The sequence below is a fragment of the Haliotis cracherodii genome, unplaced genomic scaffold (genome assembly GCF_022045235.1).
Source record: "Haliotis cracherodii isolate W230 unplaced genomic scaffold, xgHalCrac1.p SCAF_3, whole genome shotgun sequence".
Classification (NCBI taxonomy): Eukaryota; Metazoa; Mollusca; class Gastropoda; order Lepetellida; family Haliotidae; genus Haliotis; species Haliotis cracherodii.
Genome location: NW_027266286.1, coordinates 56612632 through 56626511, shown reverse-complemented (window position 1 = coordinate 56626511; position 13880 = coordinate 56612632). Strand labels below are relative to the sequence as shown.

Here is a 13880-nt window from a genome sequence, read left to right as displayed (position 1 = left end):
AATAAACAGTTAATGCTTAAAGTTAACAGGATTGATCACATGTTTGGATTACCGGTACCTCAATCTCATTAAAATCGGTCACATCAGAACGACCTTTCGCAAACTTTGACAGACCATTGATATGACTAGCAGGAAGTCGACATAAGCCAATAAGAAAGCAGCTTTCTTGAGCTTTGCAGCAGTAGTTGTCCGATCACAATCGTTGATCTTACTTAATTTCGTTTATCTGAGATATTCGTTTATCCGACATATTCATATGCAACCAACCATGTCAGGGTAACGGGAGTTGACTGTATTTAGCAGTTTCTGAAGACATAAATTTGGATGAAATGGTAGTTTTTGAAATTTGAATCTGGTTTATGTGTCTGTTCCATCACTGATACAAGACGTTTGATTCTCCAGGGTAAACCTCTCACAGCATTAACCTGGGGTCACAACGACAAGCGTCTATTTATAGCAGCAGGCTGCCATTTGTATGTCGCCTGGATCAGCAAACAGGTGGCGCCGCTTCAGTTCCTGTGTCAGCGGGTCATACAGAAAGTCTGCCGTCAGGAGAAATATGTCGATCGGTTACCGCTTCCAACTCGGTTGCGTCTTGGTGCTCAAGCTCTTTTCTCTCCGACAATTAAGGTGAGATGATTTTTTCAATAAAGCCAATTTCTTCCTTGTTTTTACAGATGAGCCAGCCCTAAATATATTGCAAGAGTTGTCGTTAATGAAATTACCTACATCTTGGCATAGTAAAGAAAATCTATAAAATGAGAAATACAGTTTATCTGGCCTACATAAGTTGGATCTGGGAGGCAGAGCTCCAGATAAACAGTGTATCTGCGTAAAACTCCCGTCAGAAATGCAGAAATACGCAATAAAATAAAATCCAAGCATATCAAATATGCAACGAACATTACAGATACCTACAAAAATAGAACTTGTGCGTATCATCAAAATATTGTGAAGTAACCCTGCATATTCGATTAGCAAATCAGCAACATATTATGAAATTATAAACGGGCATTACATCAACCTTGCCAAACTCCACGATGACAGTTACATCATGATCATTTACCATCACACTTTCTTATGGAAGTATCTTGGTATTTTTGAGTCCTATAAAGCTCTTGAACCCAAACGACACCAGTTTGCAGGGACGAGATGAATAGTGTTTTTAAATATTTAACTTAAATACCCACATGTGTAAAAACTAGTGGGTAACAGAAATTTGAATACCCAGATAGAAGTACTGATACCCAATGATTTTAAAATGCATGGGTAAAATACCCACAACACCAAAAGCTTATCTGGATTCTTGTGGAGGATAGGTCCCAGTGCAGTACTTTGGTTGTCAGAGCTGACTATTGAGGATCAGATGATTACAGTGTGTGAATGGGCTGATTGTGTGTCATTGTGTTCTACCGGTGTTGGTCATTGCTCATGCTCTCAACCACTGCCTGTGTGTCATCATGCTGTGACAGTGTTGGTCATTGCTCATGCTCTCAACGTCTGCCTGTGTGTCATCATGCTGTGACAGTGTTGGTCATTGCTCATGCTCTCAACCACTGCCTGTGTGTCATCATGCTGTGACAGTGTTGGTCATTGCTCATGCTCTCAACCTCTGCCTGTGTGTCATCATGCTGTGACAGTGTTGGTCATTGCTCATGCTCTCAACCACTGCCTGTGTGTCATCATGCTGTGACAGTGTTGGTCATTGCTCATGCTCTCAACCTCTGCCTGTGTGTCATCATGCTGTGACTGTGTTGGTCATTGCTCATGCTCTCAACCACTGCCTGTATCATCGTTGTGCTGTGACAGTGTTGGTCATTACTCATGCTCTCAACCAATGCCTGTATGTCATCATGATGCTGTGATAGTGTTGGTCATTGCTCATGTCCTCAACCTCTGCCTGTGTGTCATCATGCTGTGACAGTGTTGGTCATTGCTCATGCTCTCAACCCCAAAATTTGAATTATGTTTCTTTGTTCTCCAGCATTGTACCTACACTAGTGAATTTCACCAAACTTGTAAACATCTCAGAACTGCATCACTTGCGGTTTATTTCCTATTATAGAATATATTATATATATATATCAAAAGTAGGATAATATGAGTTAGTGTTCATTGTTGTGTTAAGGGTTAGTACAGAACATTGATATGTAAAGGGGTCAGCAGAAGTGCTGACCATGGATGCAATGGTTGTTATTGCGGCAGTATTGTCAGGTGTGTGTGTTGTCATAAGATCTCAGTGGTAATAAAAGTCAATATTTTACAACATTTGGAGTTGCTCATACTATTTATGAACAAAGTATAGTATAATTGTCAATGTAATCTTGTAGTTTTTTCACAATAGTTACAAACTTATCAAAATCTCATTCACAAGTTTTCAAAAGAACTGATTATAAACTATTTACCCAGCCATTTTATGACCTTAATAAAAGTAGGATGATCTGGGCACTTTCCTGTCCTTAATAGCAGCCTAGCATAAGGTGAAAATATTTAGTTTAGCATGTTTTATGTTTGAGGTTTATGGCTTTGATAGTTTGGCATGTACCCCAGAGATTTCTCATCATTTGCCACTTCTTCCAGACTCCAAGCAATTTTGTCTAACAGCACGCTGACTTTTAGTTATTTTATTCCGATCATGAAAGGTTAGAATGTTTCAAGCTTCCCTAATTCCTGTCGCACCTTTCATCACCTTGGCCCATTTCCTGGGGATTTAAAAAAATTATTCCATGAATACAAATTTCAGGATGTTGGAACTTTTGTTACAGAGTAAGAGACGATTTCCTTGGGATTGAGTGTTACCGTATCTAACATATGTTCACCCTCCTCCTTTTGGGTGTTCCATGGAGAGACTCTGAACAGACTACACTACCCCATTCTTATCACCTGAGGATCGAGACATGGGAATCTAACCAGGTTCTTGGACATCTTCCCGAGGCAAGGGAGTTAACGAGGCTGGAATTATGGAGTTATATTTCGGCAGGACTAACAAGTCTATGCAGAGTCCAATCAAAATCGGTTTACGAAATCGACATCTGGTTCGTAAAGTGTCATGCAGATTTCTGTCGATTGACAGGATTTGCAAAGCATGTGTACTGCTAACTCGGTGTCCAGAGATATTTTCCAAATCTATTCATGTTTTTAATCTAGGTGCTAACATGATTTGATGCACTTCACAAAGTAAGAACCGTTTCATAACAATATTGATTTTGATTATCATCAGATTGTCTTGAATGGATGCCAGCATATTTTTTTTAAGCAAATGCAAGTGATATGAGGTGGAATCTGATTGGTTGGTGGGAGGGACATAGAATGGAAATAACTCGTATTAGCCACTGGAGGAGCTGTGATTGAGCCTAGTTTGGCAAGGAGGGAAACTGGACTTTTGCAATCGGTGAACTCCCTTGCCTCGGGAAGATTGTTCTTGGCATGAAAAGCTAACATGTTTAACATGAGGCTATCCAATTGCCCCTGAACTTCTACGGAACTACCTCTATTATGTGTTAGTGATGATATTCTGTGTTTATATGAAAATATTAAATCTGTGTCTCACTCAAGTGAAATAACACATGATACTGGAACTATTTTCAGGCTGCCTCAATGACACTGGGTTTTTCAGAGAAAGATTGTGAAGATCAGTAAGAATATACTTGTATGCATGTAATGAAGAGAACATATGATATAATAAAGAGAAGTCAACTTTTTTCCTTGTGGCTGCAACACTACTGAAAGTAATTCAGATATCCATTGTATTCACTATATCTTCAGGGAACCATGGATTAACTGTCTGCAGTGAATGTGGGACAGACAATCCTTGATTCCTTCTTTAGGCCCCTGAAATACTCACGGTTTCAGAAGCGAAACTGACCAATCATGTCACTGTACCCTCTGAAATTGTTAATATTTGTAATATTGTAAACAAAATATTTTAAAATTGTGTCTAAAATATATACAAATATATCGTTGATAACCCTATTTTCAAACAACATTTATTTTCGAACAGCCGTATTTGATAGTGATTTGTTGTGTTATACTGAGAGGTGTGATGTCATCAAAGATGACTTGAGAATGCAAGTGTTTGGGCTGTCAACATTGGGTTCATGTGAAGTGCTGTACAACTGTCAGAACATTCCGTCATCTTTCAGACTTTTGGTGTCTGTATCATGATGAAAAGGAAGAGTAAAATAGTGCAAACACTATCATTTGACAAATATTTATATTTTCTTAAAAGGTTTCAAACTTACAATTACTTTATGAGTACATGTATATTCAACAAATATGATGGGAACGGTGTGCCCAAACACTTCTGTTCAAAACTTGTGTGTTTGAATATAGGTGACATCACTTAAGTGTAGCTAAACAGACGAATAAATGGAGGTCATGCCTTGTATCTAGAATTTTGTTGTTGAAGATTTCACCTAATGGCATAAAACAGAAATGCCTTAACTGTTAAAATAGGGTATGTTAGGATATATTTTTTATTGTCTTAACAACTCATACCTGTTAAGGACAGGCTACCTATAACGACTGTGCTTGTTGTTGTTGGTCCTATGGTGTTTTATGATTAACCATTGATTTAAAAGAATCTAACTTTGCACTGTGAACATTAAGTGTGATCAGTGCCCAGTGCGTTTTTGACACTGAAAGTGGTATATTCATGAAGTTGTGTTTGTGTTTGGCAAGCGAACACTCTGGTATCTGTCTCAGATTGTGTCTCAGCACAGGTCATTCCTGGTCAGCAGTCATGATGGTGTGCTTCACAACACATATCTCCAACTGTAAGAAGGCCATAGTTAAACTGACTGTCTTAGAAGCAATTTCCTTGACAAATGGAATAATTGCTCTTTGCAGTCGAGGGCACTAGTAGCTGTCTAAATATTCAGGTTATTTCCATGAACCGTGGTGAAATGTTTGCTGAGGTGTATTGTTTCTTATGATTGACAAATAAAAAAAGGTTTTAGTTTTGGAAAGGATTTTTGCAAATAAATGAAAATCTCCCTGTAATTCTGTGGTTGTAATGTGTGACAAGTAGCCGGTCTCACCACCTAGACATTGATGTCAGTTCTCTGTCTGGCCACCTGAACATGGATGTCAGTTCTGTCTGGTCTCCGAAACATGGATGTCTGTTGTCTGTCTCGTCTCTGAAACATGGATGTCAGTTCTCTGTCTGGCCACCTGAACATGGATGTCTGTTCTCTGTCTGGCCACCTGAACATGGATGTCTGTTCTCTGTCTGGCCACCTGAACATGGATGTCAGTTCCCTGTTTGGCCACCTGAACATGGATGTCAGTTCTCTGTCTGGCCACCTGAATATTGATGTCTGTTCTCTGTCTGGCCACCTGAACATGGATGTCAGTTCTCTGTCTGGCCACCTGAATATTGATGTCTGTTCTCTGTCTGGCCACCTGAACACGGATGTCTGTTCTCTGTCTGGCCACCTAAACATGGATGTCTGTTCTCTGTCTGGCCACCTAAACATGGATGTCAGTTCTCTATCTGGCCACCTGAAAAATGATGTCAGTTCTCTGTCTGGTCTCCGAAACATGGATGTCAGTTCTCTGTCTGGCCACCTGAACATGTATGTCAGTTCTTTGTCTGGTCTCCGAAACATGGATGTCAGTTCTCTGTCTGGTCTCCGAAACATGGATGTCAGTTCTCTGTCTGGCCACCTGAACATGGATGTCTGTTCTCTGTCTGGCCACCTGAACATGGATGTCAGTTCTCTGTCTGGCCAACTGAACAATGATGTCTGTTCTCTGTCTGGCCACCTAAACATGGATGTCAGTTCTCTGTCTGGCCACCTGAACAAGGATGTCTGTTCTCTGTCTGGCCACCTGAACATGGATGTCTGTTCTCTGTCTGGCCACCTGAACAATGATGTCTGTTCTCTGTCTGGCCACCTGAACATGGATGTCTGTTCTCTGTCTGGCCACCTGAACAATGATGTCAGTTCTCTGTCTGGTCACCTGAACATGGATGTCAGTTCTCTGTCTGGCCACCTGAACATGGATGTCTGCTCTCTGTCTGGCCACCTAAACATGGATGTCTGTTCTCTGTCTGGCCACCTGAACAATGATGTCTGTTCTCTGTCTGGCCACCTGAACATGGATGTCAGTTCTCTGTCTGGCCACCTGAACATGGATGTAAGTTATCTGTCTGGCCCCCTGAACATGGATGTCAGTTCTCTGTCTGGTCTCTGAAACATGGATGTCTGTTCTCTGTCTGGTCTCCGAAACATGGATGTCAGTTCTCTGTCTGGCCACCTGAACATGGATGTCTGTTCTCTGTCTGACCACCTGAACATGGATGTCAGTTCTCTGTCTGACCACCTGAACATTGATGTCTGTTCTCTGTCTGGCCACCTGAACAATGATGTCAGTTCTCTGTCTGGACACCTGAACATGGATGTCTGTTCTCTGTCTGGCCACCTAAACATGGATGTCAGTTCTTTGTCTGGCCACCTGAACATGGATGTCTGTTCTCTGTCTGGCCTCTGAAACATGGATGTCAGTTTTCTGTGTGGTCACGTGAACATGGATGTCTGTTCTCTGTCTGGCCACCCAGACATTACTGTCTGTCCTGTGTCTGGCCACCTGAACATGGATGTCAGTTCTCTGTCTTGCCACATGAACATGGATGTCTGTTCTCTGTGTGGCCACCTGAACATGGATGTCAGTTCTCTGTCTGGCCACCTAAACATGGATGTCAGTTCTGTGTGGCCACCTGAACATGGATGTCAGTTCTCTGTCTGGCAACCTGAACATGGATGTCTGTTCTCTGTCTGGCCACCTGAATATGGATGTCTGTTCTCTGTCTGGCCACCTAAACATGGATGTCTGTTCTCTGTCTGGCCACCTGAACAATGATGTCAGTTCTCTATCTGGCCTCCGAAACATGGATGTCTGTTCTCTGTCTGGTCACCTGAACATTGATGTCAGTTCTCTATCTGGCCACCTGAACATGGATGTCAGTTCTCTGTTTGGCCACCAAAACATGGTTGTCAGTTTACTGTCTGGCCACCTGAACATTGATGTCAGTTCTCTATCTGGCCCCCAAAACATGGATGTCAGTTCTCTGTCTGGCCACCTAAACATGGTTGTCAGTTTACTGTGTGGCCACCTGAACATGGCTGTCAGTTCTCTATCTGGACTCCGAAACATGGATGTCAGTTCTCAAATACAAGTTGAAAATTGGTAAGAGGAGAGCAAGAGATGGAATTTTCAGATGAATTATTTACCCACTGATTAGCTTTATTTAGGGCAAGCTGTCAGTAGAATGTCTGAGAGCGTAAATAATGAATGTCTAGTGCTGTTTTAGTGCAGTATGTGTTGCCAGCCTTACCTGTAGTATGTTGGGGCAGCAGGCACAGTTGACCCACTAGCCCTTGGCCTTGTTTTACATGGTGATCGTAGCACTACAAGCACATAAGTCTTGTGCTTTAACATCCACTTGTGATAGTCATGAAACTGTGAATGCCTTGTGAAACAGGACCTTAGTAACTAAGGCACCACAACTAGCTGTGCATTCCTTTGGGATTGCGGGTTAGATTAGATCAACAGCAACCTCTGGTGGTTGTAAGAATCTACTAAATGGATTGTGTGGTCAGGATCGGTGTCCTCGTAATCCAATGGTGTTGATCATTGATCCAGTATCTATCATTGGATTGTCAGGTCCAGACTCCATTATTTACAGCCCACTGACATATACCTTGAATATTGCCGAGTGTGGCGCTCAACAAATAACAAACTAACAAACAAAATCCTTATCGCCAACTACTAATTGCTTAAATATTTGTGATGGGGTAATTATTTTTTTATTTTACAGAATTTCAGTGAACAGATCAAAGTTTCCATTTCAGCACAAGCACAAGCAGATTATATATTATATATTTTATCACTTTCACTAAACACATGAGTACGTACAGTGTGATTACAAAGTGAGAATCAGAAGGGCAATTCTTGGATTTGAACTCACAACAAGCAGTTCCTGGTACTCAGCCCTAACTGACTTGTGAGGCCTTAGGCCACTGAGCTACCCATGCCCTAAGAACTAATGAGCGATAAGAACAGGTGCTATAGGGCTTAAATGAGGCTCTTCGAAAGGCCTTTAAAACTGGTAATGGAGACATCATTTGTGGAAGTAGGGTCACATTTACCTACTCCGTTTGTCAGTACCAGCGAACATGAGATGATGAGAATTTCTGCTAGAGTTGACCAATGATGGCTGTACCTATTAACGTGCCAAGTAGGAAACATACAAGGAGGCTGGAGAATGTTAAAGCAGCCATTGTGGCTAATGACTTGTTTCTGTTTTTCATGCCAGTCTAGAATACAAAAAAATGTGTGCAATTTTAAAGAGAATGTAAGAAGCTAAAACTGTCTTTAGAATTACAGGGCTCTCATTTTCGAGTCTGCCCAGAGGGACTTTCTTTCTAACATGAGTACAAAGTGGAGTTGCGCAGGTCTTTGTTTCAGTAGGCCATAAAAGTGATACGGTTGGCACAAAACAATTTTTATAGAATGACTTTTTGGACTAGAACAATTCTTTTTCCCCTAAAACTGTTTCAGTACTATTCTTTGTGATACCTTCTTATGGTAAGTTTTACTGCACCTGAAAAAATATTAGTTACGTACAAAAATTCGTTCTATGAAAGCTTAGCTTCAACATTGATAACTTCCATACTTTAAAACTGATTCAATACAGTTGTAGAGCTAGGATCTCTGTGTGGAACGGGTCCTGATTTTTGTTTTACTGGATTTTATAAAATAAGTTTGTAAATTACAGGGCCTTGTGCTGTGAAGTGATCTGAGATCCAGTGATGATAACTTCCATATGTTAACACTGTAGTAGTTACTTCATTTGTAGTGTCAGATCTCAATATGGAACAGGGCCTGTCTTTTATATGTGCAAACACCTCCTTTTACTATCAGTAAACTATTTATTATTATTTATTCATGTTTATTTTTAAATCCTGCCTTTCGTTTTATCCGGATAACTTTATTATTCTGTACTTTGGTGTGTGAATTACCTCACTGGCAACAGCATAGTCTGATGGAAGCAGATTAGAAAACACATTGAATGAGTGCAGAATAAAATGCACTGCTGTGTCCATTGGGGCACAGGTGGCCCAGTTGTCTGAGTTAACTGTGCAGAATTGCATCCCTTTAGGTGATCTAGGATCCTATGTCTGTGGGTTCAAATCCTGGATTCGTCCTGATTGGGACTCTTGGTTTGTAATTTTTACATGGGTTTCACTGAAGAAGTTAACACCTCCGAACAAGACCTGCATCAGAGTGCTGTTACACAAGTGAACTGGGGGCACGGGTGGCAAGATGTTTATATACGACAGATATACTTTTCTAGAATTTAATTGCCCATAATTAAGGGTGCATATAACACACGAGTGCATATTATGGGCGAATAAGGGGTGCTAATTGGGATTGTTCACTACCAATATATTAGCAAATATCACCGTGGGCACTTATTAGAGCGGGGCACTTATTACGTCGAATACGGTATATATGATAATAATGTTTCATTACAGAGCTACACTCCAGACCCCTTCAAGCTCCGGGAGTTTGTGAGTACCCCTCCACCCGGCAATGAGAGACTATTCTGTACCATGATTCGCCATGGAGATGAGACATCAGGTGGCCATTACACGCTCTACTTGGAGTACCTGGGAGGCCTTGTGCCATTACTAAAGGGCAAAAGGGCCAGCAAACTGCGACCAGACTTTGTCATCTTTGACCCTAAGATCAAGACCACAGGGAAAGGTAAGCTAGCTTATGATCCATGCTTTTCTCAGAACACCCTTCAAGCATCATAAAATTTTAAGCGGGCAGGCACCTCTTTCTGAAATGATACCAAAGGACTGTGGCTCATCATTAATATAGAAATGCAATGAAGTGACTATCCGAGGTAGGGGAGACAACAAACTATTGGATGATACTTCAGTATCTGGCAACCCACAAAATATAATTATCTCAAATTGTCCCCCAATTGGTCAAAAGAGCTCATGTGTGTTTCGAGACTGTTTGATCTTGTGATTGTGTGATGTCATCAATGTTGTGTTTGAATTCTTTCAAGAAATAGACACTTGATGACCTCCTTCACATAACTGTCCTGATGCTCTGCACACTGAATTATTAGAAGTTTACTAGTTTACAGTTGTACGCTAAAGGTGGTCCGATTGGAGCAAAATGTGTCCCAATGGTACGATATGTGTCCCAATGGTACAAGATGGGTCCCAATGGTACAAAATGGGTCCATATGATACGAGATGGGTCCCAATGGTACAAGATGGGTCCCAATGGTACGAGATGGGTCCCAATGGTACAAGATGGGTCCCAATGGTACAAGATGGGTCCTAATGGTACAAAATGTGTCAATATGATACGAGAATGGTCCCAATGGTACAAGATGGGTCCCAATGGTACAAGATGGGTCCCAGTGGTACAAGTTGGGTCCCAACGGTACAAGATGGGTCCAAATGGTACGAGATGGGTCCAAATGGTACGAGATGGGTCCCAATGGTACAAGATGGGTCCCAACGGTACAAGATGGGTCCAAATGGTACGAGATGTGTCCCAATGGTACAAGATGGGTTCCTAAGGTATGAGATGGGTCCCAATGGTACAAGATGTGTCCCAAAGGTTTCAGATGTGTCCCAATGGTACAAGATGGGTCCCAATGGTACAAGATGGGGCCCAATGGTACAAGATGGGTCCCAATGATACAATATTAACAACCATTACTTACTTGTTTTAATAATTACTTGCTAATCACTGCTACCCTCAGGTTTCTCAACCTAGTCATTACTGAAGAGTTTTATCACGGAAAGTACGGAAAAATAATGATAAAATATTCAGAATAAAGTGAAACAAATGTCACCCTATAGGCTACAAAAGTTGACTTGAACGTCATGTAGCATATAGTCAGTATGGGATGAAATCATACTGTAGACGCATACAGATCCATAGCACACAAATCTTCCAGAGATATGCCCTTTGTATTTAGCTGTGAAAGTTTAGATGTCGCTTTAATTTTAAAAAGAAATATGACTATGGTTAGTTTACTTCATCGAAAGCTCTGTTCATATGTCGATCAATGAGTTTTTTTATTGTCATATTAACTAAAGAAGGCCTGAGGCCTGATACCAAATCACAGAAGGAATAGGATGTTTTGTTGTTTAATATTCATTCATGCAGAAGTAATAATAGATTTAATTTCAGAAATGTGATATTTTGCTTGTGTTTTGACAATATAATCCAGCCTTTGTTAGAAATTGAATCGTTGACCTTCTTTGCAACATCAGTTGTTACTGATTTCGGCCAACACCAGTATTTTGCTATGAAATACGATTATTCGTTTGAGCATTGAAGAATATTACTAGTTGTCCTTAGGGCATGATAGACAGTGTAATATTGAAACCGAAATCTGAAAGCAATGGGATTTGACACTGATTGATCAGATTATTCTCTCAAAACATGAATAAACAAAAACTCCACTGAACAAATTGCTCCAAATTGATATTTGATACAGGAAGTTAGTTTCGAAAGAGTTTGATTTGACAAGAAATCTCAGCAACACTGTCGGCTTGTGTAGACGGAGCTGTGTGTCTATGTGCTTTTGTCATCTTGTGTAGAAGTTGAGGTCATTGATGTCACTCTTGTGATCAGCCTGAATTATATGTTCCTGGTATTTCAGTTTCCTGTCTGAGTATTCTGCATGAGGTGATGCCAGGGCTTCACATGCAAGATTCCTTCATATTTGAAGGGATTTTCATCCCAAACACTCCTTGTCATATTTTAGATAAGTCAAATTTACACAATTTTTTGTCTGTCAGTACTCATCCGAGGGAGAAACTATTTTTTTTTGCTATGAAGTGTTTCAATCAACAAAATGTCCATGGTCTAATGTTTTGTTATCAATATCTTGTAGATTAAATATTACATCGATGCTTGACTCTGTAAGTTGTTCTCATGACTATTAAAAAAGTAAGAAGAAAAAAACACATTGAGTAATGATGACGCCCCGTGTTCATTGTGTTGGTGAGACCAGGCGTGCAATACGGACATACCATCATAACTGCATGAGATCCCTTACATCTCATTCTAAGATACTTCGCAAAGAGATCAAAGGCGCTTCCTAGACTTGTCCTGTGATCAAGTAAACTTTTGAGTTACGTCATAATGGGGTAACATCATGGTGCTGTTCAAATTACCTCCCCCTGAAGATCAGCGATCAAAGGCTGCAAGCATCTTCATGCTTTAACTAAAACAGTTCAGGGCACTTTTTAAGACTAGGAATATAACACGATACATGTGGGAAGAGCAAACTTTGTTTCTTATATGGTGTTGCAGTGTGCAACATCAGATGTATAATCCATTATTGTTAATTTGAGCTAGTCTATGAAAATTGTCTTATACAATCAAAACTATTCCTGTTACTCTGAATGTATTTTTTAATAAATTCACTGAATATTAGGGATGGGTATTGGATGTTTAAGGTGTATCACAATATTTTGCAATGCACAAGGCTGTATTGCAATGCCTAGCATGATATATTGAGTAATTCCTAATTTTTAATCCAGAAGTAATCTGATACATTAAGGTATGAACTGAAGTTCATAAATGGAACAAAACAAGATACTGGTACAACATGATGTTTACTCAGTCAATAAATACGCAGCCATCTTGCAGCCCTGGATGAATACTGCGGGGCAGCGAAGGCATTTGGCAAGATAATAACATTAAAAACATGATAAAAATCCCAATTTGATAATCAATGGATATATTGAGCATGAAAAAATGATATTGTTTTACGTATCGTGGAAAGAATTAACTTGAATTTACAAATATACCGGTAATACCTCACACACTTACTGAATATTAAAGATAATGTTGTCACATATTACCTGTAGCCTACAACAAAGCATTACAAATACTGTCAGTTGATCTTCATGGGTAGACTATCAAGTGAATTTCCAGTAACCCATTGTCTATGGTAGAAAATGTTCATATATCTTGAACTGGTGTAGAGGTTTAGAAATCTTTGAGTTCGGCGGAAAAATACAGTGCAAACAATGATTTATTTTCAAACCCTAACAGTCAGTCAATTTTTAAAATTACATATTTAAAAAATGCAGTGAGTTAATTCCTTTGAATACCTTGCCTCTATTATATCATTACCATAGTCCTTCATTTTGTCTGTACTATAAAATCTGACCGCCTCCGTGGTCTAGTGGTAGAGCGTCCGCCCGGAGAGCGGAAGGTACGGAGTTCGCTCCCCTGCCGCGTCACATCAAAAGACTTTAAAAGATGGTACTTGTTGTTACCGTGTCTGGAATACTAATGAAAGGGGCATTAAACTCATCTCACTCACTCACTCACTCACTCACTCACTCACTCACTCGCTCGCTCACTCAGATACTCAAGTATTCTGGTATTCTTTAACTTCTTTTGAGTAGTATTTATACATCTGAGTGGAGGGGCTACATGACTGTTTTATTCAATACAAACACCATTTACTTCTACAGTTCTAAAACAGCAGGCATCCGCACAGCATGTGTTTATAGTAAAATACAATATGGACATAGGTTCTTTGAGGCAGCCATTGAATCTAATGCAAACATAATTCACCGGCATTTTCAGAGCCTACAGATCTTAATGGAGCATGTCACCTATAAATATCTAGTGCAGCATTATTGGGAATGTAAGAAAAAAAGACAGTTGTTATGGAATCAGTGGAACAGAAGAATGATACTTGTCGGCATGCCTTGTCCAATTCAAATTATTCCATGGAGAATGATTTTCAGTTTTGCCGATTGATTTTCTTCTTGAAAGAGTTGACCATATCATTAAACTGCAATTTGGAAGTG

The 13880-nt window shown here is 40.1% G+C and overlaps 1 protein-coding gene across 1 annotated transcript in view; it reads left to right on the top strand.

Moving 5' to 3' along the window:
* The window catches only part of LOC139473821 (tubby-related protein 4-like), a 214247-nt gene that overhangs the window by 117128 nt on the left and 83239 nt on the right, over window positions 1-13880 (top strand). The window contains exons 7-8 of the mRNA XM_071256582.1: window positions 403-630; window positions 9543-9774. Coding sequence (XP_071112683.1) covers window positions 403-630; window positions 9543-9774 — 460 coding nt within the window. The remainder of the gene's footprint in view (window positions 1-402; window positions 631-9542; window positions 9775-13880) is intronic.